The sequence below is a fragment of the Gracilinanus agilis genome, chromosome 5, assembly GCF_016433145.1.
Source record: "Gracilinanus agilis isolate LMUSP501 chromosome 5, AgileGrace, whole genome shotgun sequence".
NCBI classification, from domain to species: domain Eukaryota; kingdom Metazoa; phylum Chordata; class Mammalia; order Didelphimorphia; family Didelphidae; genus Gracilinanus; species Gracilinanus agilis.
The window spans coordinates 121,935,139-121,957,703 of NC_058134.1; the positions used below are offsets into that span (position 1 = coordinate 121,935,139).

At 38.2% G+C, this 22,565-nt stretch overlaps 1 protein-coding gene across 1 annotated transcript in view; it reads left to right on the plus strand.

The window, feature by feature from the left end:
• Nucleotides 1-22,300, plus strand: part of ZC3HC1 (zinc finger C3HC-type containing 1) — a 30,317-nt gene extending 8,017 nt beyond the window's left edge. The window contains exons 2-10 of the mRNA XM_044677256.1: nt 1,857-1,968; nt 7,667-7,817; nt 8,455-8,538; nt 12,853-12,980; nt 14,560-14,768; nt 16,863-17,106; nt 17,642-17,854; nt 18,360-18,566; nt 21,833-22,300. Of these exons, the coding sequence (XP_044533191.1) occupies nt 1,857-1,968; nt 7,667-7,817; nt 8,455-8,538; nt 12,853-12,980; nt 14,560-14,768; nt 16,863-17,106; nt 17,642-17,854; nt 18,360-18,566; nt 21,833-21,901 (1,417 nt within the window). The 3' untranslated portion in view covers nt 21,902-22,300. The remainder of the gene's footprint in view (nt 1-1,856; nt 1,969-7,666; nt 7,818-8,454; nt 8,539-12,852; nt 12,981-14,559; nt 14,769-16,862; nt 17,107-17,641; nt 17,855-18,359; nt 18,567-21,832) is intronic.
• Nucleotides 22,301-22,565: the final 265 nt, after the last annotated feature.

Here is a 22,565-nt window from a genome sequence, read left to right on the forward strand (position 1 = left end):
TGGAAGAGATGGGATTTCTTTTTAATTTTTTTTTTTTTAACCCTTGTACTTCGGTGTATTGTCTCATAGGTGGAAGAGTGGTAAGGGTGGACAATGGGGGTCAAGTGACTTGCCCAGGGTCACACAGCTGGGAAGTGGCTGAGGCCGGGTTTGAACCTAGGACCTCCTGTCTCTAGGCCTGACTCTCACTCCACTGAGCTACCCAGCTGCCCCCTTAATTTTTTTTACTAATTACATGTAATAACAAATTTCCACCCAAGTTTTCCTAAGTCATATGACTGAATTTATCTCCCTCCCTCCGTTTCCTTCCCTTTTCTGGTGTTGGCACACGATTTGATCTGGGTTATACATGTTTTGTCATGCAAAGTTTATTTCCATATTGTTCATTTTCGTAAATGAGTAACCTTATAAAACCCAAATGCCAAAACATAAACCCAAATAAACAATTGAAAAATCATATGCTTTCATCTGCATTCTGACTCCAACAGTTCTTTCCCTGGAGGTGGATAACATTCTTTGTCCTAAGTCCCTCACAATTGACCTGGATCATTGTATTGCTGAGAGTAGCTAAGCCTATCACATATCTCACAGTGTTTCAGTTACTGTGTACAATGTTCTCTTGGTTCTGCTTATTTCACTCTGCATCAGTTCATGGAGGTCTTTTCAGATCTTTCTGAAATTATCCTTATAGGATAATTTTCATCATTCCTTATAGCACAATAGTATTCCACTATCATCATATACCAAGCACTGTGGTCAGCTCTGAGGATACAAACAGAAGAAAGTTAGGCAGCTTTGCTGTCAAGAAGCTTATATTTTAATTAAAATTCAATTCAATTGGAGGATATATGAGAAAATCTGAAAATCTTAAGGGTGTTGGGTGGAGGGAGTGGGGTTGGCAAAGCGTTAGGTTATATCCGTAGGTCAGATGACAGTTTGGGGGTCTGAAGAAGGTAAAGCAATTCATACGCTATGGTTTAGAGCAGTGCAGTTTCAAACTCAAATAGAAACAGGAACCACTAATCTGTATATAAACATCCCTGCAGGCTATGTATTAGCTTAATTTTAAAATGGTATGTTATCTATTTTATTATATTTTTAAATATTTCGTTAAGTATTTTTCAGTTACATTTTAATATAGTTTTTGTATCACTAGGAGTACTGCAGGCCATGTTTGACAATTCTGGTCTAGAGGACTTTAAGATGTAGAGGCAAGGAAGACAGTAAGATCTTCAACTCACCAAGATTAGAGTTAGCATCATGAATAGTCAGGTAGTCTAGATGAGTTCTGGGAAGTCTGGGATGAAGGGATGGAGCAACTGCAGAAAGGAGTCCCTGGGGGGTGACAACCATGCCTTTTAAACTCTCTGGACCTCATTTTTCTCATCTGTAAAGTGAGGCTAATAATAGCTGCATTGTCTTCCTCACTAGATTTTTGTTAAGAAAGAACTCCAAATCTTAAAATAGTATATAGTGTAAATTGTCATTATAAAAAATCCAGCCTGGAGATCTTTCTCTTGTGTCATAGATCCCTTTGGCAAGCAGTCTGGTGAAGCCTATGGACTCCTCTGAAAAAGAGTGTTAAATGTATAAACTAAAATATTTAAAATTATAAAGGAAATAAATTATATTGAAATAAATTACCAAAATTTTTTTTTAAGTTCTAGGTTTTAAGTTTTAGGTTCTAGGTAGAGCCCCCTGGGGACAGGAACTCAAAGGTTTTTGGGTAGGGGTATCACAATGAACTCTATTTTTAGAAGATCATTCTGGTTTGGGGGTGTAGAAAATATTGAACATTAGAGAATTTGAAGGAAGAAAAGAGGAATATTTTTACAGATGTCACTTTTTTCTTTTAGGAAGGATACATCTGCCTTGTCCCAGCCAATTAATGGATCACCCCAAGCAGAACAACCTCCTTTTGAATCTACAAGCAAAGAAGCCTTCTTTAGCAGAGTAGAAACATTTACTATATCCTTTTCAGTTTATTCAGTGTGAATTTTGATATTGTAATTCTTCAAAGCACCTTATTCCTATCCCTACCCTGACTTTTATCTTTTTTATACTTAATAAAGCAAAACCCATTGAAAATAATCAAATGTCTTTTTAAAAGTCTTGTATTTGATGGATCAATTTTCTTTCACACAGGTCTGAGACAGACTTTTACAGGAGCTTCTTCTGACACTTCAACAGCATTTACCTACTTTAACACTTGTCTTCCTTATACCAAAGTTTAAACTCATTTGCTTTTTTTTTTCATCAGTAGATATGAAAAGCACACCACCATCTGGGGAGGATGAAACCTTTATGTCATTTAAATCAATTTTAAGTCTCCACAGGTTTTTTCTTCTGACTGAGTAGTTCCAATTTCTTTAACCTTTATGTCTGAATCCTATCTTCAAGCCTTTTAGTATTCCTGGACTGAGAATGCTTTTTGACCTGCCTATATTCCTCTTAAACATATAAAAACTATTTATTCTATTAGGAGTTAACTAGTGCCTTGGATAGTGGAATGATTTCTTCCCAAGCATGCATCTGTACTGTTATAGCATATATAAAAAGAGTCCCAGAACAAATAATGGCAGTAGGAATTCAATGCTCATTTTCCTCATCTGAGTAACAGCACTTGGTAGAGCTAGTATGTATTTTTTTCTCTTAAAAACCCTTCCCTTCTGTCTTAGAATCAGTACTGTGTTTTGGTTCCAAAGCAGAAGAGGGGTAAGGGCTAGGCAATTGGGGTTAAGTGACTTGCCCAGGGTCACACAAGTAGGAACTATCTGAGACCAGATTTGAACCCAAGACCTCCTGTTTCTAGGCCTAGCTCTCATTCCATTGAGTCCTCTAGCGGCCCCCTGTGTATTTTTTTATTTTAAACCCTTAACTTCTGTGTATTGACTTATAGGTGGAAGAGTGGTAAGGGTAGGCAATGGGGGTCAAGTGACTTGCCCAGGGTCACACAGTTGGGAAGTGTCTGAGGCCGGATTTGAACCTAGGACCTCCCGTCTCTAGGCCTGGCTCTCAATCCACTGAGCTACCCAGCTGCTCCCAACCCCCTGTGTATTTTTAAAAGATTTATATACAGGAGATCCCCAAAATCTTAGAGCAGCTTTAAGCTTTAGTAGTTTTAATAAATTAAAAAAATTTAAAAATTAATAAATTAAAACTACACTAAGATTTTTCAGATACCCTGCATGTCTTTTATTATTGTTACTACTATTACTTATTATTAGTAGCATTTGTTAAAGCTTTAATAGCTTAAAATTGCATTATGACTTTTACAACACCCTGTACATCTTTTTTTAATAGTCCTTCAGGTGCTATTATTCAGATGAATACAAAAAAATAAACATTGAATCCTTATTACTTTTTATTGTTCTAGGACCTTTTTTTTTTAACCTTACCTTCTGTCTTAGAATCAATACTATGAATCATTTCCAAGGCAGAAGAACAATAAGGCAATTGGAGTTAAGTGACCTGCCCAGGGTCACAGCTCTAGAAAGTGTCTGAGGCCAGATTGGATTTCATGACCTCCTGTCTCCAGGTATGGCTCTCTATCCATTGAACCCAGATCACAGTAAAGAGGAAGTGTGGTGGCCAAAGGTTTGAAAACACCTCTATTTTGTTATTCCTTACCAGGAGCTTTTTTGAGACTTCGCAGTAGCAAATACACTTTGGTCTATCATTAAATAAATATATGTTCCATTAATGTCACTGACACTTTCTAGTACCTATCCACCCCTACTTGACCTTCCATGAAATCCTTCCTCATAACAAAGAAACTGAGAAGTATGGTTGGTTAAGCCAAACAAGCCAACACATTGATCCTCTCTGACAGAGGAGATCTCATTCTGTACTTAAAATTTATCAACTTTCTTCAGAAAAGAGGAAGACATTTTTCATCAGTCATTTGGAGTTAAGATTGATCATTACATCGGTCCAAGTTCTGATCTCTTAGCAATAGGTGTACCTTTACAAAATTGTGGTCTCTTGGTTCTGTTTACTTCATTCTGCATTAGTTTTTTTTTATGTGAACAATTCATCTTTTATTTTTAAATATATATTTGAATTGAGAAAGGTAAAAAAATAATAGGTAGTTGATTCAGCATGAATTACATTATTTTTAGTAAGAAGGATATTTTATTAACTTACAAATGTTATCTCCATTTTTCTTCTTTAGAATAACTAAAAATCATAGCTTTCCTCTCTTTGATTTAGCATAAATTTTTTTATTTTGATTTTTTTATTTTATAAATTTTTACATAAGTTTTCTGAAGTTATTTGATCCATATTGACTCCCTCCCTTCTTCCTTCCTCCCTTCTGGAGCTGGCAAATAATTCATAGATCATACATGTGTTACCATGCAAAATATTTCCATATTATTCATTTTTATAAATGAATAATCTTATAAAACCAAAACCCCCAAACATATACCCAAATAAACAAGTGATAAATCATATGTTTTCATCTGCATTTATACTCCAACAATTCTCTCTCTGGAGGTGGGTAACATTCTTTTTCATAAGTTCCTCAGAATTGTTTTGGATCATTGTGTTATTGTTAATAGCAAAGTCTATTGCATTTGATCATTCCACAATATTTCAGTTACTGTTTACAGTATTTTCTTGGTTCTGCTTGCCTCAGTTCATGGAGATTTTTCCAACTCTTTCTGAAATCATCCTGTTCATCATTCCTTTTAGCACAATAATATTCTATCACCATTATATACCATAGTTTGTTCAGTCATTCTCCAATTGAGGGAAACCTTTGGTTTCCAATTCTTTGCCACCACAAAAAGAGCAGCTATAAATATTTTTGTCCAAACAGGTCCTTTCTCATTTTTTAAAAATTTCTTTGGGATACAGACCTACTAGGGATATTACTGGATAAAAAGGTATGCATTCTTTTATAGCCCTTTTGAGCATAATTCCAAATTGCCTTTCAAAATGGTTGGATCCATTCACAACTCCACCAGCTGTGCATTAGGGTCCCAATTTTGCCACATCCCCTCTCAACATTTATCATTTTCCTTTACTGTCATACTGACCAGTCTGATAAGTGTGAGACAGTAGTACCTCAGAATTGTTTTAATTTGCATTTCTCTAATTCCCATAAAGAGGGATTTAGAACATTTTTATATGATTATTGATAGCTTTGATTTCATCTGAAAACTGCCTATTCATATCCTTTGATCATTTATCAATTGGGGAATGACTTGGAGTCTTATAAATTTGACTTTTTTAAATATATATTTGAGAAATGAGACCTTTATCAAAGAAATTTATTATAAAATTTTTTCCCTAGTTTGTTGTTTCCTTTCTAATCTTGGTTGCATTGGTTTTGTTTGTACAAAAACTTTTCCATTTAATAAAATCAGATTTGTTCATTTTATATCTTGTAATGTCCTCTATCTCTTGTTTGGTCATAAATTCTTCCCTTCTCCATAGATCTGACAGGTAAACTATTCTATATTCCCCTAATTTACTTATAATATCATGCTTTATGTTTAAATCATATGCCCATTTTGACCTTATCTTGGTATAGGGTGTGAGATATTGATCTAAACCTAATTTTTGCTATACTGTTTTCCAATTTTTCCAGCAGTTTTTGTCTTAATAGTGAGTTCTTGTCCCAAAAGCTGGGATCTTTTGGTTTATCAAACACAAGATTGCTGAGGTCATTTTTCCTCTAACCTATTCTATTGGTCTACCCTTCTATCTCTTAGCCAGTATCATATTGTTTTGATGATTAATGCTTTATAGCACAGTTTACGATCTGTATTGGTGGGCTACCATGCATAAAACATTTTTTTCATTAGTTCCCTTGATATTCTTGACCTTTTGTTCTTCCAGATGAATTTTGTTATTTTTTTCTAGTTCTATAAAGTAGTTTTATGGTAGTTTGATTGGTATGGCCCTGAATAAATAAATTAATTTAGATAGGATTGTCATTTTTATTAGATTAGCTCAGCCTACCCATGAGCAATTAATGTTTTTCCAATTGTTTAAGATCTAATTTTATTTGTGTAAACAGTGTTTTATAATTGTGTTCTTTTTTTGTTTTCATTTTTATTTTTGTAATTATATTCTTATAATTCTTGCATTTGTCTTGGCAAATAGATTCCCAAGTATTTTATATTGTTTAGAGTGATTTTAAATCGTTTCTCTTTCTAATTCTTGCTACTGAATTTTGTTGGAAATATATGGAAATGCTGATTATTTACATGAGTTTATTTTGTATCCTGCAACTTTGCTAAAGTTATTATTTCAACTAGTTTTTTAGTTGATTTTCTATGATTCTCTTAAGTATTCTGCATTAGTTTTAAAGCACAGTATTATTAGATTTAAATTACAAACACCAGGTTCTTATTTTCCATACAGTTTATTAATAATCCCTTGAAACAAAGTGAATAGATAGAGGTTTAAGAGGTTTAAAAGCCTATTTTTTTCTACTCTAAATCTGATCACATGTTCATCTTCCTGCATGACCCTCCATCTACCTCTTGTGCCATCCAGGGAAGTAGTGAGGCCCACATGTCCCGCACCACACCTCTTATCCTCCATCCTGCAAGTATCCCCGTGCGTCACATCCATTCATGCAGTGTAGATGCGCAAAGGAGAGCTGGGTCAGATGAGCTGGGGTGGGGGATGATTCAATTTATACAGTATCATTCCCCAGTGATGGGCAACAATTTTGTTTATAGTTTTTGCAGTCTTCAGAAAATACTACTCTAGGCATGCTGTAATATATGAAAACTTTACTTCTGTCTTTGACTTCTTTGGGATATATGCCACTGAGTATTCATTGCTCTATGCCTAACATTGATTGTTCCCATCTTTTGTCATCTTTACCAGTTTGGGATTTTTGGTAAAACATTGGATTTGTCTTCATTTGCATTTCTCTTATTATTAGTAATGGAGAGCAATCTTCAGTATGTTTTCTTTTGAAAATTGTTTATATCCTTTGACTACCAGAGAATGAATGACTCTTGGTCTTACACATTTTTATCAGTTTCCTATGTATCTTGGATATTAGATTTTAGTCAGAGATTTTCGAATGTGAATTTTCTCCCAATCAAGGGTTCCCTCATTCTAATGACATTAATTTTCTTCATGTAAAAACTTTTACATTGAAAATGACCTTTTTTGGTCTTTCTTTGGGTATGAATTTTTACCCCAAACCCTGGGTCTTTAGGCTTTTTTTATGTAATGTTTTTACATTAAGGCTTTTTTTTTTTTTAATGTAATTTTTTTACATTAAGAATGCTGTTCTTCCAGCAATCTTGTCAAATAGCAAGTCCTTATCCCAGCAGTTGGGCTCTTGGATTTTTTTTTCAATTCTTCACCTTATTAACTTTGTCTGTAGTACTCCATCAAAGTCCTACACCAGTGTCTTATGCTTTGGATATCATCCTTGAAGCTGGGGAGAATTTGACAATGGAGCATAAACTCTGGCAAGGTTCTACCAAAATGGAAAGGCTGCAAGTATAGTCTTAGTGACAAACTGTAAAGCTATTGTTTAAAGGCTTGTCACAAAATTGGATGAAAGTGAATTTTTTTTAGCCACATCACAGGAATCTTTGGGGAATACACACAAATGATGAAATAATAGGTCTTTAAAATATTGAAATATGAAGTCACATATTTATAGTGTTTTCCTTAACATGAAAACTCCTTGAAATGGGCAGGCAAACCCCATGACCTATCTCCCCTGGTCTGTGCAAAGTATGGTTGGGTCACAGTTGAGTGTGACATGCTTAGATGTTCTAGCTGTCAGGCTTTCCTGTGTGCCAGCCTGCAGCCAGCGTTTGACTTTGAGAGGTGTAAGTATGAAGTGGACAAATGGCATTAGTCTTCCATATCTATTCACATGGGGAGTTGGTACTTTTTTGGTTTTGTTTATAAACTTTATTGCTTATGATGTTTGAAATGATCAGTTACTTCTCTTGGTTCATGAATAGATGCACTGATTATACCTAATTGCATAGTTATTTTTGGCTTGGGTAACTTATTCACAGTTTCCATATTTTAATCTGTAAACTCTTAATCCCTGATAGCTACACCCCACTGTGAATTTTGGGAGTGTTCATATTCAGAGTAGTTAGGAATCACTAGAATCTGCTATATAGTTCCAAGGGTTATTCTTCTGGGGTATTAAGATGCTCTCTTTCTATGCCACTGTGTATCTTTGGCACTTCTTGCCTACCGATAATCTAACAAAGTTCTCATTTGTCTACATTATTAATACAGTATCAGTTTTATCTAGAATATTCTTGGGAATGAAAAATGTGCTTGATTTTTTTTCTTTCAATTATTTGCATTTTACTTGTATATATACTCTTAAGGGCTCTTGAGCATTTGATGCATTCTTAAAAGTCCACAAGTAAATTAGAATATTAACAAGTATTACTTGTACTTTTGTAATGCATTTAAATACATTACTCTTGATGTTAATTTCAGATAATGAAAGATGTGCTGAGTTGAAGAAAGCCTTATGTACTGCTCATGAGAAATTCTGTTTCTGGCCAGACAGCCCATGCCCAGGTATTTGTTCCTGAGACCAGCTACCTATTCTTTAGTTTGGTTCAGCATCTTCCTAATGTCACCACTTTTTCCTTCTAAAAGACTTGTTAAATATTACTTTGTATAAAAAGCATGGATGGAGAATCATTTGAGCTCAGCCTCCTTTGGAGGCTTCTGGATGGCCAGGCAGTTCTGCCTGCACATTTAGATCCCTGCATTGGGAGAAAAAAAAGGTTGGAGAGTGACCAAGAGTCTCATTTAGGAGGAGGAAATAGGAGTTAAATATTGCTAAAAACAAAACAAAACAAAACAATCCCTACTCCCACACGTGCGTGCTCTCTCTCTCTCTCTCTCTCTCTCTTTCTTTCTCTCTCTCTCTCTCTCTCTCTCTCTCTCTCTTTCTTTCTCTCTCTCTCTCTCTCTCTCTCTCTCTCTCTCTCTCTCACACACACACACACACACACACACACACAAGGAAAAAGGCAGAATGAAGAAAAAGAAGTAGAGGTAACATAATATGGGCAAAATACATAAAATACATATAATGTTAATTGCTTTATTTATTTCTTCCTAATGCTTTGGCAATTTAAGAAAATGGTTAATACAAAAAATTGTAAAATAAGAGCATTTGAATGGTTTTCTGTTAAGTGCCTTCAGTCCAATCTGGTATTAATTTGGGGACTAAACAGTAAATTAAAAGAACCCTTCTTTATATATATATAAAAGTATATATATAGGAGGCAGCTGGGTAGCTCAGTGGATTGAGAGTCAGGCCTAGAGACAGGAGGTCCTAGGTTCAAATCCGGCCTCAGCCACTTCCCAGCTGTGTGACCCTGGGCAAGTCACTTGACCCCCATTGCCCACCCTTACCACTCTTCCACCTATGAGACAATACACCAAAAGTTAAGGGTTTAAAAAAAAAAAAGTATATATATATACATACATATATATATATATTTTTAGAACCCTTACCTTCCACTTTAGAACCAATACTGTGTATTGGTTCCAATGCAGAAGAGCAGTAAGGGCTAGGCAAAGGGGGTTAAGTGACTTGCCCAGAGCCACACAAGTAGGAAGTATCTGGGTCCAGATTTGAACCTAGGACTTCCCATCTTTAGGCCTGGCTCTCAATCCACTAAACTATCAGCTGCCCCCAAGAACCCTTCTGTAGAAGGTTACATGTTTTTACATTCCCTAACTCTCCAAGAATGGGATATATTCTATCAAAATGGTTTCCAGTTTCAGAGTCCAGTAAAATTCATTTCTAAGGTGCAGAGTCATCACTAGGGTTGTATTTTTAACAGTTGTAATTTAACTCTGTTTACCAAGAAAAAAATCCCGGAAGGAACTCAATCATTTTAACTCTTTCTCTTTTTAATTATTTCTTCTTTCTGGAATTTTCAAATTCTGCATCCCCGTTTCCAAATGATGTTTTTGTTCCTTGTTCAAATTGATAAGACAGTGTGGATTCTGTTCTATTACTTTCTGGTTACCTTTTTTTTTTTTTTTTTTTTTAATTTTAAAACCCTTACCTTCTGTCTTGGAGTCAATACTGTGTATTAGCTCCAAAGCAGAAGAGTGGTAAGGGTAGGCAATGGGGGTCAAGTGACTTGCCCAGGGTCACACAGCTGGGAAGGGTCTGAGGTCAGATTTGAACCTAGGGCCTCCCATCTCTAGGCCTGGCTCTCAATCCACTGAGCTACCCAGCTGCTCTGGTTACCTCTGGTTACCTTCTGAGAGAAGGGATCAGGGGAACCCACCAAGACCAGTCAGTATTTCTGCATATTTTGCATAGCATACTGATAGACACGAGTCCTTGTTTTATGAATCAGTTTAAATGCAGAAATATCTTTAATGGTTAAATGGATTTTTAAGCAACACATATGAGTGGTTTTATGGAGGTTTGGGGGCATAGGGTAGTGGGGTTTGTCCAAGTTAGGTCTGGTTCACTGATTTCATTTGTGAATGAAACTTCTGGTGAACAAGTTCCCTTTACCAGTACAGGTAAGATAAGCATACTGTAACTTAAAATCTTAAAGAATTAGCTGAGGCACAGAGAAGTTAAATTAACCAGCTTCGGGTCACACAGTCTGTTTCTGTCATTGGGTTGAACTTGAGCCCTGGTCTTTTTGACTCTAAAATCCACTCTTATCTATCATGTAACAATGATTCTTCTGTTTCTAACAACACTACATTTTTATTAAGTGCCTACTATATGCTAGATGCTGGGAATACAAAGGAAAAACGTACAATTTCTGCCCTCAAGGAGTTTATATTTTAAGAAGGATAAGGAAGAGAAATAGCATGAACATAAAACTACATAAAAAGCAAATCCAAGGTAATAGGGGTGGGGGGTGGAGGCCTAGTAGCTGGGGAAACCAGGAAAAAACCTGATGCAGAAGGTAGTCCTTGAATTGAGTTCTGTATGACACTAGGAGTTCAAGAAGGTAAGGGGGGAAAAGAGTAAATGCAAGGCCTGGAAGGCAGCTGGTGTAAAAGGAGGTGGAGGTCATGTGAAGAACAATAAAGCCAATATGGCTAGACTCAAGAGTTTGTGGAGGGAAGTAATAAGACTAGAAAGGTGTAATAGGGTCAAGATAAGAAGTTATAAGTGCCATGTACAAGGGAGTTTGTATTCAGTCTTAGAGGCCATGGATGGCTGTGATTTGTCAGATCTGTAATTTAGGAAGATCATGCTGTCCATGTTTAGGGTGGATTGGATTGGAGAGATCATAATGAGTTGAGGGAAGAGAGGAAAAGGACCTGAATTAGGGTGGTAGCCATGTCAGTGGAGAGAAGGGTACATTTATAAAAGGTGATGTACAGAAGATGATGAAACAGAAAAGCAAAAATTGGCAACTGGTTAGCTATATGAGCTGAGGAATTGAGGATGACCCTAAGTTTGGAAACCTGGATGATTAGAAGTCTGATGTTGACCACAACAGCAATAGAGAATGGGTTTAGTGGGGATGATAATGAGAATAATGAATTCTGCTTTGGACACACTGAGTCTGAGATACTTAGAGGACTTATGCTTACATCTGAAATTCCTGATAGATATGTGGTGATAAGGGCTGAGTTTAGGAGAGAAACCAGACTGGGCTATAGAAATGTGGGAGCCATCCACACAGAGATGAATTCATAGATGTCAGTAAGGTCCCTGAGTGAAATGGTGTAGAAAAAAATGGAGAAAAGGGCCCAGAGAAAGCTTTGGGAAAGCACACCAATGAGGAGCTGGGACGTGTGCAGATTCTGTAGTGAAGAAGTTGAAAGCCAGCTGCTGGCAGAGCCTCTGGTTCTTTCTCCAGTCATTGCCTATTGGTACTATTTGCTAGTCTAGTTTCCCAGTCAGGAACATGTCTCTACATTAGTGAGTACTCAGGTGTTTTTCACATATTGGTCTGTGGATCATCTCCATTCACAGTTTTGTTATTATTCTCATTTTTGCCATTTAAACTGTGTACTTCCTTCCTTACCTCCCACCAGTCCAGTTGTGTTCCAGATGTCATGTGAAAAAAAGTGCATGTAGGGCTCAAGAATGTGCTAGCTGTGAAGATTTGGTATAAATTTTAGATGTCCTGGAAAACCTCATTTAGACACTGAAAGGAGCAGCTGTTGATGAATTAAGTGATTTCAACAGCTCTCTCAGCCAGGCTTTCTTCACTGATTTTTCCATTTCTTGAAAATGTAACCTCTGGAGGCCATGAAATTGCCCATGGTATTAAATATGTGGAACTCCAATGCTATAATAGACACCGTTTGGGCCCATTCACTTTTAACTTTGACTACTGCCCAGGAAATAGGCTGTCAGTATTGAAAAGATTCATCTGCCCAAGGAAACAAATATCTTCAGGAAGGTCTGAGGAAGTACATACAACATTGTTGGTTGTGGAAGCACACAGCTAGGTGCTGCAATAATTAGAGCACTGGGCCTGCCGAGATTAAAGCCAGTCTCAGATACTAGCTGGGTGACCCTGGGCTAGTCATTTAACCTCTGTCTGCCTGAATTTCCTCAACTGTAAAATGGAAATAATAACAGCACCTTCCTCCCAGGGTTGTTGGAAGGATCAAATGGGATAATGTTTATAAAGTGCTTAGCGTAGTACCTAGCATATAAAAGGCACTATATAAATGTTAGCTTTTATTATTAATCTTTTTCCACTTTTCTGACTTGTAAATTGTGGCTCAGGTTAATGAGAGGGAACAAACAGAAATGGTTCACTGAAGACCTCAGACATAAAAGGATAAAGAAACCTTAGGGGTGGAGGGAAGAGTGAGGAAAGAAAAAACATAAATACAGGAAAAGCCAACACTTCAAATGTTTTCTTCCCAAAGATCGCTTTGGAGTTTTACTAGTGGATGAGCCTGTTGCCCTTCTTAATGACTTCATAGATCGTTTTCAAAGCCTCTGTCACCTGGACCTCCAGCTGCCTTCACTGAAACCTGATGACTTGAAAAATATGGTAAATTTTTCTTACCTATCCTATCATACATTGGACCCAGTTATCACAATCTTTGGTATAGAATGCATATTGCTTTGGGTTTTCTTTTTTATTTTATTTAATGTATTTCAGTGAACAAATATCTTTTCCCTCCCTTCACCACCATTTCTCTCCCCTCCCTCCTACACTTACCACTGGAAAAGAAAAAGAAAAACAAAACTCTTGTAACAAATATGCATGGTCTAGTCAGACAAATTCTCTCAGTGATCAAGACCAAAAAAATTATTTCTCAGTCTGCACCCTAAATGTGTGGACTCTGTCAGGAGGTAGATAGCATGCTTCGGCATCAGACCTCTGGAGCTGGTCATTTTGGGAACCAGCGTTCTTTAAGTAGAAGAAGAGACATTTCATGTTGTCACAGAAAAGATCAGTCCACCTCTTTGTGGCGAGTCAAGGAGCTGGTTTTTCAAATGGAATCTGTAATAGGCTCTTCAGACATTTAATACATTAGTCCCAATTTTGAACTATCAGTACGTTTCATATTAAATAAAATAATTTAGTCATTTCTTGATTTCAAACTAAAACTACTTGGCACTTGTTAATTTCTTGTTCTATAGGACTGTAATTTAGACAGTTCTTTCCTCATAAGCCTGTGAGATAGGTAGTGCAGAGTATTATCCCTATTTCACAGATGATGAAAGTGAGATTTGGGGGGGGGAGACTTTCTAGTCTGAGCCAAGACTTGAACCCAGGTCTTCTGAGTTGAAATCTAGTGTGCTGTCCTCTAAATCACATTGCCTTTTTAGCTCACTTGCCATATATGGAGTGGTTTAGAATAATCCGTTTCCTACTTCTCTAAAGGAAATCTGGAAATATTTTGGCTCCTTTTAGATCATTTTGTGGCTGTGTACTTCTATTCCAGCTGATCATTCTGGTGATGCTGTGTGAGTAACTCCTGATCAGTCTCCCCTGATACAACAAACTGTTAACCTCTGTAGTTGATATGGATTAGGAATGTCCTCCTATGCCTAGCAGGGGAGATGTTCTTTATTATTCATAACAATTTAGTATATAGCAGTTTGTTCTTATGGCAAAAACCAAACCTGGTGCCTGTTCTAGGACATGCCCAATTATCAATATTTGACATTGAGGTTTTATAGGTTTCAGAGAAAAGCCTATAGTTAGTGATGAAAGTTATAAATACTGGAGGGAAAATATATTTTTTTCATAGCATTGTTTTAAAATCTCATTGATATTGTCTTTTGTTTTTACATAATTTTAATTTTTAAATGTTTCCCTACTTCTGAACCATCCCTTGTAACAGAGATTTTAAAAAGAAAAGTTCAGTTAAACCAACTACACATAAATTGTATCAGATTATATATGCAGTGTTCTACCCCATGGTCTCCCACTTCTGAAAGAAAGGGAATTTGGTACTTTTTTTTTTTTGGCTCATTTCTTAGGCCAATTTTGCTCATTGTAATTATGCTATCGTGTTGTTCATTAGTAATGCCATAAGCAACTTGAAAGACTATCTCCTTACAGATTGTCTTAGCTTCAGTTTTTTTGTTTTTTTTTTTTAACTTTGTTTCCTTTGTAGTGTCTGACTGAGGACAAGATCAGCCTTCTTTTACACCTGATTGAAGATGAGCTTGAGCGCCGAACTGATGGGGAGAAAGGAACTAATGGGGAGAAAGGAACTGATGGGGAGAAAGGAACTGATGGGGAGAAAACTCCGGCCAAATTGGGCTCAGACATCCAAATCCATGTCACTGCCTGTATTCTGGCTCTCTGTGGCTGGTCTTGTAGGTTAGTGGGTCAGCTCTAACTAGGGTTAGGAGTCGTAACACACAAACACACATTGCTCATTTTGAGAGTCAGTGATCTGGGGAGTGATATTCCTTATTAGAAGAAAACTGGAGTTAGAAAGGTCCATAGAGGCCATCTAATCTAGCAGCTTAGCCAGTGGATACTCCTCTTCAAGATATCTCCAACTAGTGGTCATCTGCTTCAATCTGAATATTTTCAATGGTGGGGAGCTCACTGAGCCTATTGGGTGATCTACTCTATACTCACAAGGTTGTATTTCTTAGAACATTGTTCTAGAATAATCTGATTATTGAGCGAAACAATACAGGCTGACTACAGGGTGAATTGGTGAAGTATCTATTGAGTCATTAGGAGCTATGAGGCATGCTACACTGTGTACTGTGGAGAATACAGAGATAAAAAAGCCATGCCTCCTGTACTAAAGGACCCATAGCCAGGATGGGAGACAACATGAACCTAATTATCTTGTAATGTAAAAAGTGATCAATGCCACAAAAACCCAAAGAAAGCAGCACAGAAGAGAGGCTGCCCCAGATTATGGGGGATAGGAAAGATTTCAAGTAGCCTAGTAACATTTTTTGTAAATTGCTCTGTTTTATACTCTCAGGAATTGCTTCACTGAGATAAATTCAGTCAATGCTGTATTTGAGATTGTTCAGGTAACATCAGAGGAAAAAAATCAGAAACATGGAAAAGCAGCTTGGGACCAAGTTCAATTTGACTCAACAAATTGATCCTATTTCTTTTATGTATAAGATAAGAAAATAGGTGATGTTTATATAGCCCTTTAGGGTTTGCAGAAAGCTCTAAAAACATTAACTTATTTGATTCTCATAACAATCATATGAGGTAGATTCATTATTCCCATTTTACAGATGAGGAAACTGTGGCTGATAGAAGCTTAAGTGAATTGCCCAGGGTGACCCAGCTAGTGTTTGCAGCAGGTTTTGAACTCTGCTTTTCCTGACTGCAAGTTCCATACTCTTTATCTAATATAGCACCTAGCTTCCATTTCAGAATAGTTTGTCTAGTGCCAAACACAATTCTGTAGTGTTGCTTGTGAACAAAATAAAGAAGAAGGTGCTATCAATCTAAAAACTGAAGCATGGAGAGCCCAAGTAGAAGAGCAAAATTCAGGAGCAAGACCAGAATGAGGACCCCAAGGTTCGGCTTGTACACTTTAATCTTGCTGCTTCTGACTGTTGCAGACATAGTAGCCAGCTGGGAATTTGTGTGCCCACAAATGCAACGTTCATTGGAGTCCCTTGTCTAATCTTAGTAAGGAACAAAATCAGTTTAATTGATAAAACAACTACAGAAAACGCCAGCTGGAGTGCTCTGGGCTCCTGGGTTGATGTTTCTGTTCCAGCTGCTCAGCTTGGCACAAACTCCCTCAGAGATAGGGAGATTGTCAGATCCAGTTTTAACTTATTTAAAACATATTGTCTTTTGACTCCAAGGTTTTAAGGAATGCTTTTAATTTGAAAAAAAAGGGTTTTTTGAGGGGCTAGAGGAATATGTAAATTGGAAGATCTCCTTGAAAATAGAATACAGTCTTAGTTCCCAAACTTGTTTCAGAGATCCCTTGTATCATCTGGCAAAATTTTGAGGGGCCCTCATTTCCAAATAACTTCTTTTGTGCTCAGCATTCAGTAGTCCTTACCCTATCAATAGCACCAACTCTTCTGTGCATGCTCTAGATCTAGAAGAAGAATGCTAGATTCTTCTTTTCCTTCAGATTATTCCTCATGTTTTTCCTGCACTTTTTCTAGTCTTATATCTTTTTTCCTTAAGGCTGCACCTTTAGGTGGTAGGAATCCTTACATCAGCTATAAAGATTACCCAGATATCTCTGGATATTACTATTGAAAATGTATGATCTTAAGGTCTTGGGGTTAGGCATAGTAAGGATTATCCTTTCTGAAAACTCTGCAAAGTGAACAAAGAAAACTCAATTCTCAACCATTCTAGACATTTTTATTGGGTTTTGGTAAAAAAAAAATTTAAATTAGATCCACCTCCCCACCATTTAGTGGATTTCATACAATTTTCTTTCCATTTTCCTATGTTCAGTTCTTCCATGGAGCCTGTGCAACTTTCTCTAATCGCATGTTCACATTGTTTGAGAAAAGTGGGGCTCTGGAGCTTCCAGCAGATTGAGTCTGCCTTGGGTGATCTGGATGTTTCCTTTGGCCTGATGAGCACCCCCATTGCTGTCTCTGATGGGCGATCGGAGCGCTTTCCTTTGGCTTTAGTGTCTCCACGGAGAATGATGACACGCAGCCAGGATGCCACATTTTCCCCAAGCTCTGAACAAGTATGAACTTTTATTGTTTTGTTAGCCCTGATGTTAAGGGATCAGCCAAAGGATTGAGTCTTGTTGATATCAGAGAGTTTTGGGGTCTCCTGAAATGGGTGGGCTTCACCTCAGAATGCCATTTGGGATTCTTATCTGTCATTACTTCAAAGAAGCCAAATTCATAATTTTGTTTTGCAAATCTAATGTTCTTTGAAAAACCCTGTTGTTCCAACATACTGCTGAAAGAAATTCCAGAAGGCAAAGGAGAAGGAATGTTATCTAGGTAGTAAGGACCCTGACTCCATTTCTTTTGGGAAGATGAACCATCCCCCCCAGGGGATCTGATTCTTTTTTGGGTCATGGATCTCTCAGTCTGGTGAAACCAAAGGGCCCCTTTTCAGGATAATGTTTTTAAAAGCATAAAATGGAAAATATACAATATTACAAAGGAAACCAATTATATTAAAAGAGTATCAAAATATGTTTTTAAAAAACAAGAACCCTTGCCTGCTTTATTGTGTTTGAAAATGTTTTCTTCCTGTTCTCCTTTTAGTCTGAAAAGAGTCCAGGTCTCGTCATCTCCAGAACACGGAGTTGGGACTGCTCCAGTCCTATTGATCGTCCGGAGCCAGAGGCTGCTAGCCCCACCACCAGAAGCCGCCCAGTGACCCGCAGTATGGGGCAAGGAGATAGCACTGGGTTGGAGGTTCCATCTAGTCCTCACCGGCGAGCCAAGCGGGCACGACTCTGTTCTTCTAGTAGTTCAGTAGGTTCATCAGGATTATTTTTCAGTCATAAAATATAAGTTGCTGGAGGTCCTATGCAGCACTTAGAATTAAACTTGAATTCATTCACTGGACTTAAGGACTGAACATAAATAGTATAAATAAGTAAAATAGTAAGTTAGGATGGATTTTGGAGAAGGTTTCAAGGAAGGAACTAATTTGGAAGCTCAGTTGGAAGGGAGGCATCAAATATTTTGGCCATATGTGTCAAAACTAAGTAAGTTGAAAGGAGAGGAGAGAAAAGGTTAGGTGATAAATAGACCTGGTTATATCTGTGTAAAGATTGGGAGATAGGGAAGAGAGGGAAGAGGAAGGAGGTCCTGGCAAAATGTGAGGAAACAAAAGGGAAGACTATGTTGAGGCAGATAGGTGACTTGGGGTTTGAGTACTGACAGCTGCCACCCTCTGCTGCCACATTAGTAATGCCTCTTTCATTGATGTGGCACTCCATGTCTCTGATACAATTTCTTTTTTTCTCTCTGCTAGGACACATCTGCCAGAAGCATTTTTGACCCTGTTTCCCAGCACCGAGACTGGTGCCCCTGGGTCAATAGCACACAGATGAAAGAAGCCAAAGAGGAGAATGAGAATGAGTTAGATATTTGCAGGGCAGCAGAGCCAGGCTGGAAGGCAGTGCTCCACATCCTCCTGACCCACCAACAGTCTAACCTGTCAGGCGATTCAGACTCAACGGTGAGAAACGTGGTTCTTCTCTGTGTGTGCATGTGCATATATGGGATGAGGATGGCAGAGCCGGGGCCTATAAATAGCCCCTGTGGGTCTGGAGCTTTCTCCGGCCGAGCCGCTCCGGGTCTAGTTTCATCCCAGAGAGAGAGGAAACTGACCGAATCTCTGCCATCTCCTGAGGGGTCAGTCATCCATCAGCTTCCAGTTAATTCTCTGAGTTCCCAACTGGAATTGCTAGGGGTTTGAAAAGAAGTATAGAAACAGATGAGCATCCAGCTGCTCTGGCCCTGTGTTGCAGAACAGCTGCTCCTTCCATTATTTGCTGTCATCACTTGCAATTGAGACCCTGGCAGATCAGCTTCGTTGTTTTGAGCTCTGTGCTATGATGTCAAGGTCATGAGTTCGTTCCTCATATGGGACGGTTCACTTCTCCCTGTTCTGTGGTCACAGATTGTACTCTGATCCCCAGGAAACAAGTGTGAATAATTGAGTGCAAGTCCATCAAAACTTGTGGGGGAGGGGGAGAAACCCTCAAAATGCAAACACTCTTTGTACATATAAAAATTGAGAATTTGAGAATTTAGTATAATGGCATTTAGGAGTCCTGGTTTCTCCTAGTTCCAGCTCATTCGTCAGTTTTCTACAAAGTAGATTATTATAAAGCTTGAAGCAAGTAGTTTCTCACCTTCTTACAAAGATCTGTCTCTGAAGAAAGGGCAAAATAATTCAAGCAGGTAATATTTCCAGGAAGTGTTATAGGGAAACAAAACAGTCACTTAACACTCCAAACCAGAATTTATTGCAGGGTTATAGGCATGAGGAGAGAGGAGATGATACCAAAGGCCTGAGTTCTAAATAATTTTAAGAATAATGCTCCTTTAGATTGAAACTGAATTATTTGGCTTTTCTCCAGAAAAAAATATTTTTTTTTTTACAAAAATATGGCCATCTGTCTACTCTTAGTTTGAAGGTCTTAAATATTTGTTCCACATGTCAAGTCAGAAATAAAGTTAAGTATTCTTCCTTTGTACCATTGTCTGTTTTCTTATCATCAGGAAAAACAACTTGCATTTTCTTCCTTTTTTTTTTTTAAACCCCTACCTTCTTTATTTTAGAATTGATAGTAAGCATCACTTCCAAAGCAGAAGAGCAGTAAGGGCTAGGCTGGGGTAAAGCAACTTGTCCAGGGTCACACAGGTAGGAAATATCCAAGGCCAGATTTGAACCCAAGACCTCCTGTCTCTAGGCTTGGCTCTCTATCCATTGAGCTACCTAGATGCCCTCATGTGCTTTTTCAGTGAAGGATTCTGTTGGACATTTTTATTAAAGCAACCCTCTTGTTTACCCTACATAATAGAAGAAAATTATTTCATGATTGGAACTGGACTTGCCACGAGTGTCATCTGCAGAAAAGTAGGCTTAAATTGCAGATGTGGGAAATGTCCCAAAAGTGATAGCTAGTCAGGAGAGGAATGAACTGCCTTGGAGGGGCTTATTCCTCTCACCAAAGGGTCTGCCCCGACAGAGGTCGGGTCTCCCTGGTCACCTGGAGAAGGCTGACAGAATCATCGGCCACCTTCTCTCCTGTAGTAGGACTGTGGTTTTATTTTATTTATTTTTTTTTTAAACCCTTACCTTCCATCTTGGAGTCATTACTGTGCATTGGCTCCAAGGCAGAAGAGTGGTAAGGGTGGGCAATGGGGGTCAAGTGACTTGCCCAGGGTCACACAGCTGGGAAGTGTCTGAGGCCAGATTTGAACCTAGGACCTCCTGTCTCTAGGCCTGGCTCTCAATCCACTGAGCTACTCAGCTGCTCCCTGTGGTTTTATTTTTAAAGGATTGTAAGATTTAGAGTTGGGAAGGAGCTAGAGATTCATCTTACAGATGAAGAAAGTGAAGCCTAAAGAGCTTAGTAGTCTGCCTGTGGTACCACTTGCCACAAGTGGCAAGTGGCAGAGCCAGGATTTGGACACAAGTGTTCTTTCTCCAATTCCATTGTTCATCGTACTGTCTGCCCTTCTCCCCCCCCACCCCCCACCCCCTTCCGCATTCCATAGTTTTAGTCTGTGTTCTTACTAGCAGCTGGTTTCTAGTACTGGTGACTGTCTTTCTGGCAAGCATCTATTGGACTCATTATTATGGATAGCCTAAAGTCTTATTTTACACATTGATTTAAGTTGATCTTCAGGGTCTGTAGCTTGTCAGATACTGCACACTGCTTATATTCTTCTTAAAGACACCACGATATGAAATATAAGTGGTTGGTTGGTTGGCTGGTTTTAAACCCTACCTTCTGTCTTAGAATCAGATCAAAGACAAAAGAGCAATAAGGGCTAGACAATCAGGGTTAAGTGACTTGACCAGGGTCACACAGCTAGGAAGTATCTGAGGTCAGATTTGAACCCAGGATCTCCTGACTCCAGGCCTGGTACTCTGTCCACCAAACCACCTAGCTTCCCCAGGTGTTTTTCTTAATTTTTCTGGATGACCATTTGTTGGGAATGTTGTAGAGGGCTTTCTTTCAGGTAGGTTTTGGACTAGACGACTTTTGAGGCCCTTCTCAAGTCTCAGGTGTGATTCTCAAGTGTAGGAAAAGCCAAGTCTGATTCACTGACAGGGTAATTTTTAGTGGCATTGTTTTGTCTCCCTTTAACACTGTTTCTGGAAATTCCACACTGTTTTGTTGATGTGATCCACAAACAATGGGATTCTTCCTATTATGAACTCTGCTGGTCAAAACATGATGCTGGTAAGGACACAGTCACAGGTTTGACTCTACCAAAGGCCAGTTCACTTTACTCCCTGGCGACAGATTATATGGCGCTAACCTTAGTCACACGCTTTATAATAATCCCATGTCCTTGTCCTCGAGGAGGACTTGCTCACTATTCGTCTGTCACAACTACTAGAAAAACAGCCCAAGTGTATGCTTTACCAGTGGCAGATTACTGGGTCACCTTTGCAGCTGACAGAAAAGGCACACATAGACGTAGATGAGCACGATTCCCTGAGAACGTGAGTAGCCTCAGTTTCAGTGAGACTGCAGTAGAGTTCAGCGGCCCAGGCTTTCTGATTTTCACCTGGCGTTCTCCACCCTCTCCATCCTCCCTTCTACTTTTAAGCCCCAACAATTACTAAATATTGAATATAAATATTTACCTTACTCAGTCTTGGGTACAGTACAGCTTATTTATAGAAGAAATTCACTGGCTGTATCATTCTTTGTCCTATGGAAGGAACTAATCTGTAGTATTTATCTTTTTATCCCATAGAATCTGTCTGAGAAATCAAGGAAAGTGTTCCGAATATTCCGGCAATGGGAGTCCATGTGTTCATCTTGAAAACATTCCATCCCTTTCATGGAGAGAAACAGAAAGATATTTATGTCCCCTGGACAAGAAAAGCTGATCCCTTTTGGGGTCAGTGATGCTTAATAGGGTTTTTTTACAAACTGATTTAATCATAAGGAAAACCAACTGTTGTAAAAAGGAATAAATGTCACCGACATCCATATGCCTAAGCAGACCTATATCTACTTGGTTGGAAAATAGTAGGATATGACAGTCTTACAGGGACCTTAGTTTGGTTAAAAAATACTACCGTTGTGAGTCTGTCCAGAAGATCAACGATATGATTACTCTTTGTCATGCCCAGTGTTGGGAAGGGGGCCTATATTTTAATGGTTCTTAAATTCCGAAGCTTTTGATAAAGTGTTGGGGTAATAAAGAGTTACATTGTGGTTTTTCTTACTTTTCAATCCTGGTCTTTTTCCTGAATTGTGGGTTTACATTTGGGAAGTATCGACTTTGAGAGCTCCTCTTCTGCTCGGCCTCCAGCAACCATCTTGGGCCAAGTAGCTGGTATAGTGTAAAACACTGTTTTAATAATAATAATAATAATTTAAAAAGTACCACAAATAGAAGAAAGCTTATAATGTCTTGGCCTATTAGGAAATGGAAATCATCTTGTGAACAAGAGAATCGATCTTGGAGATGACATCTAGAG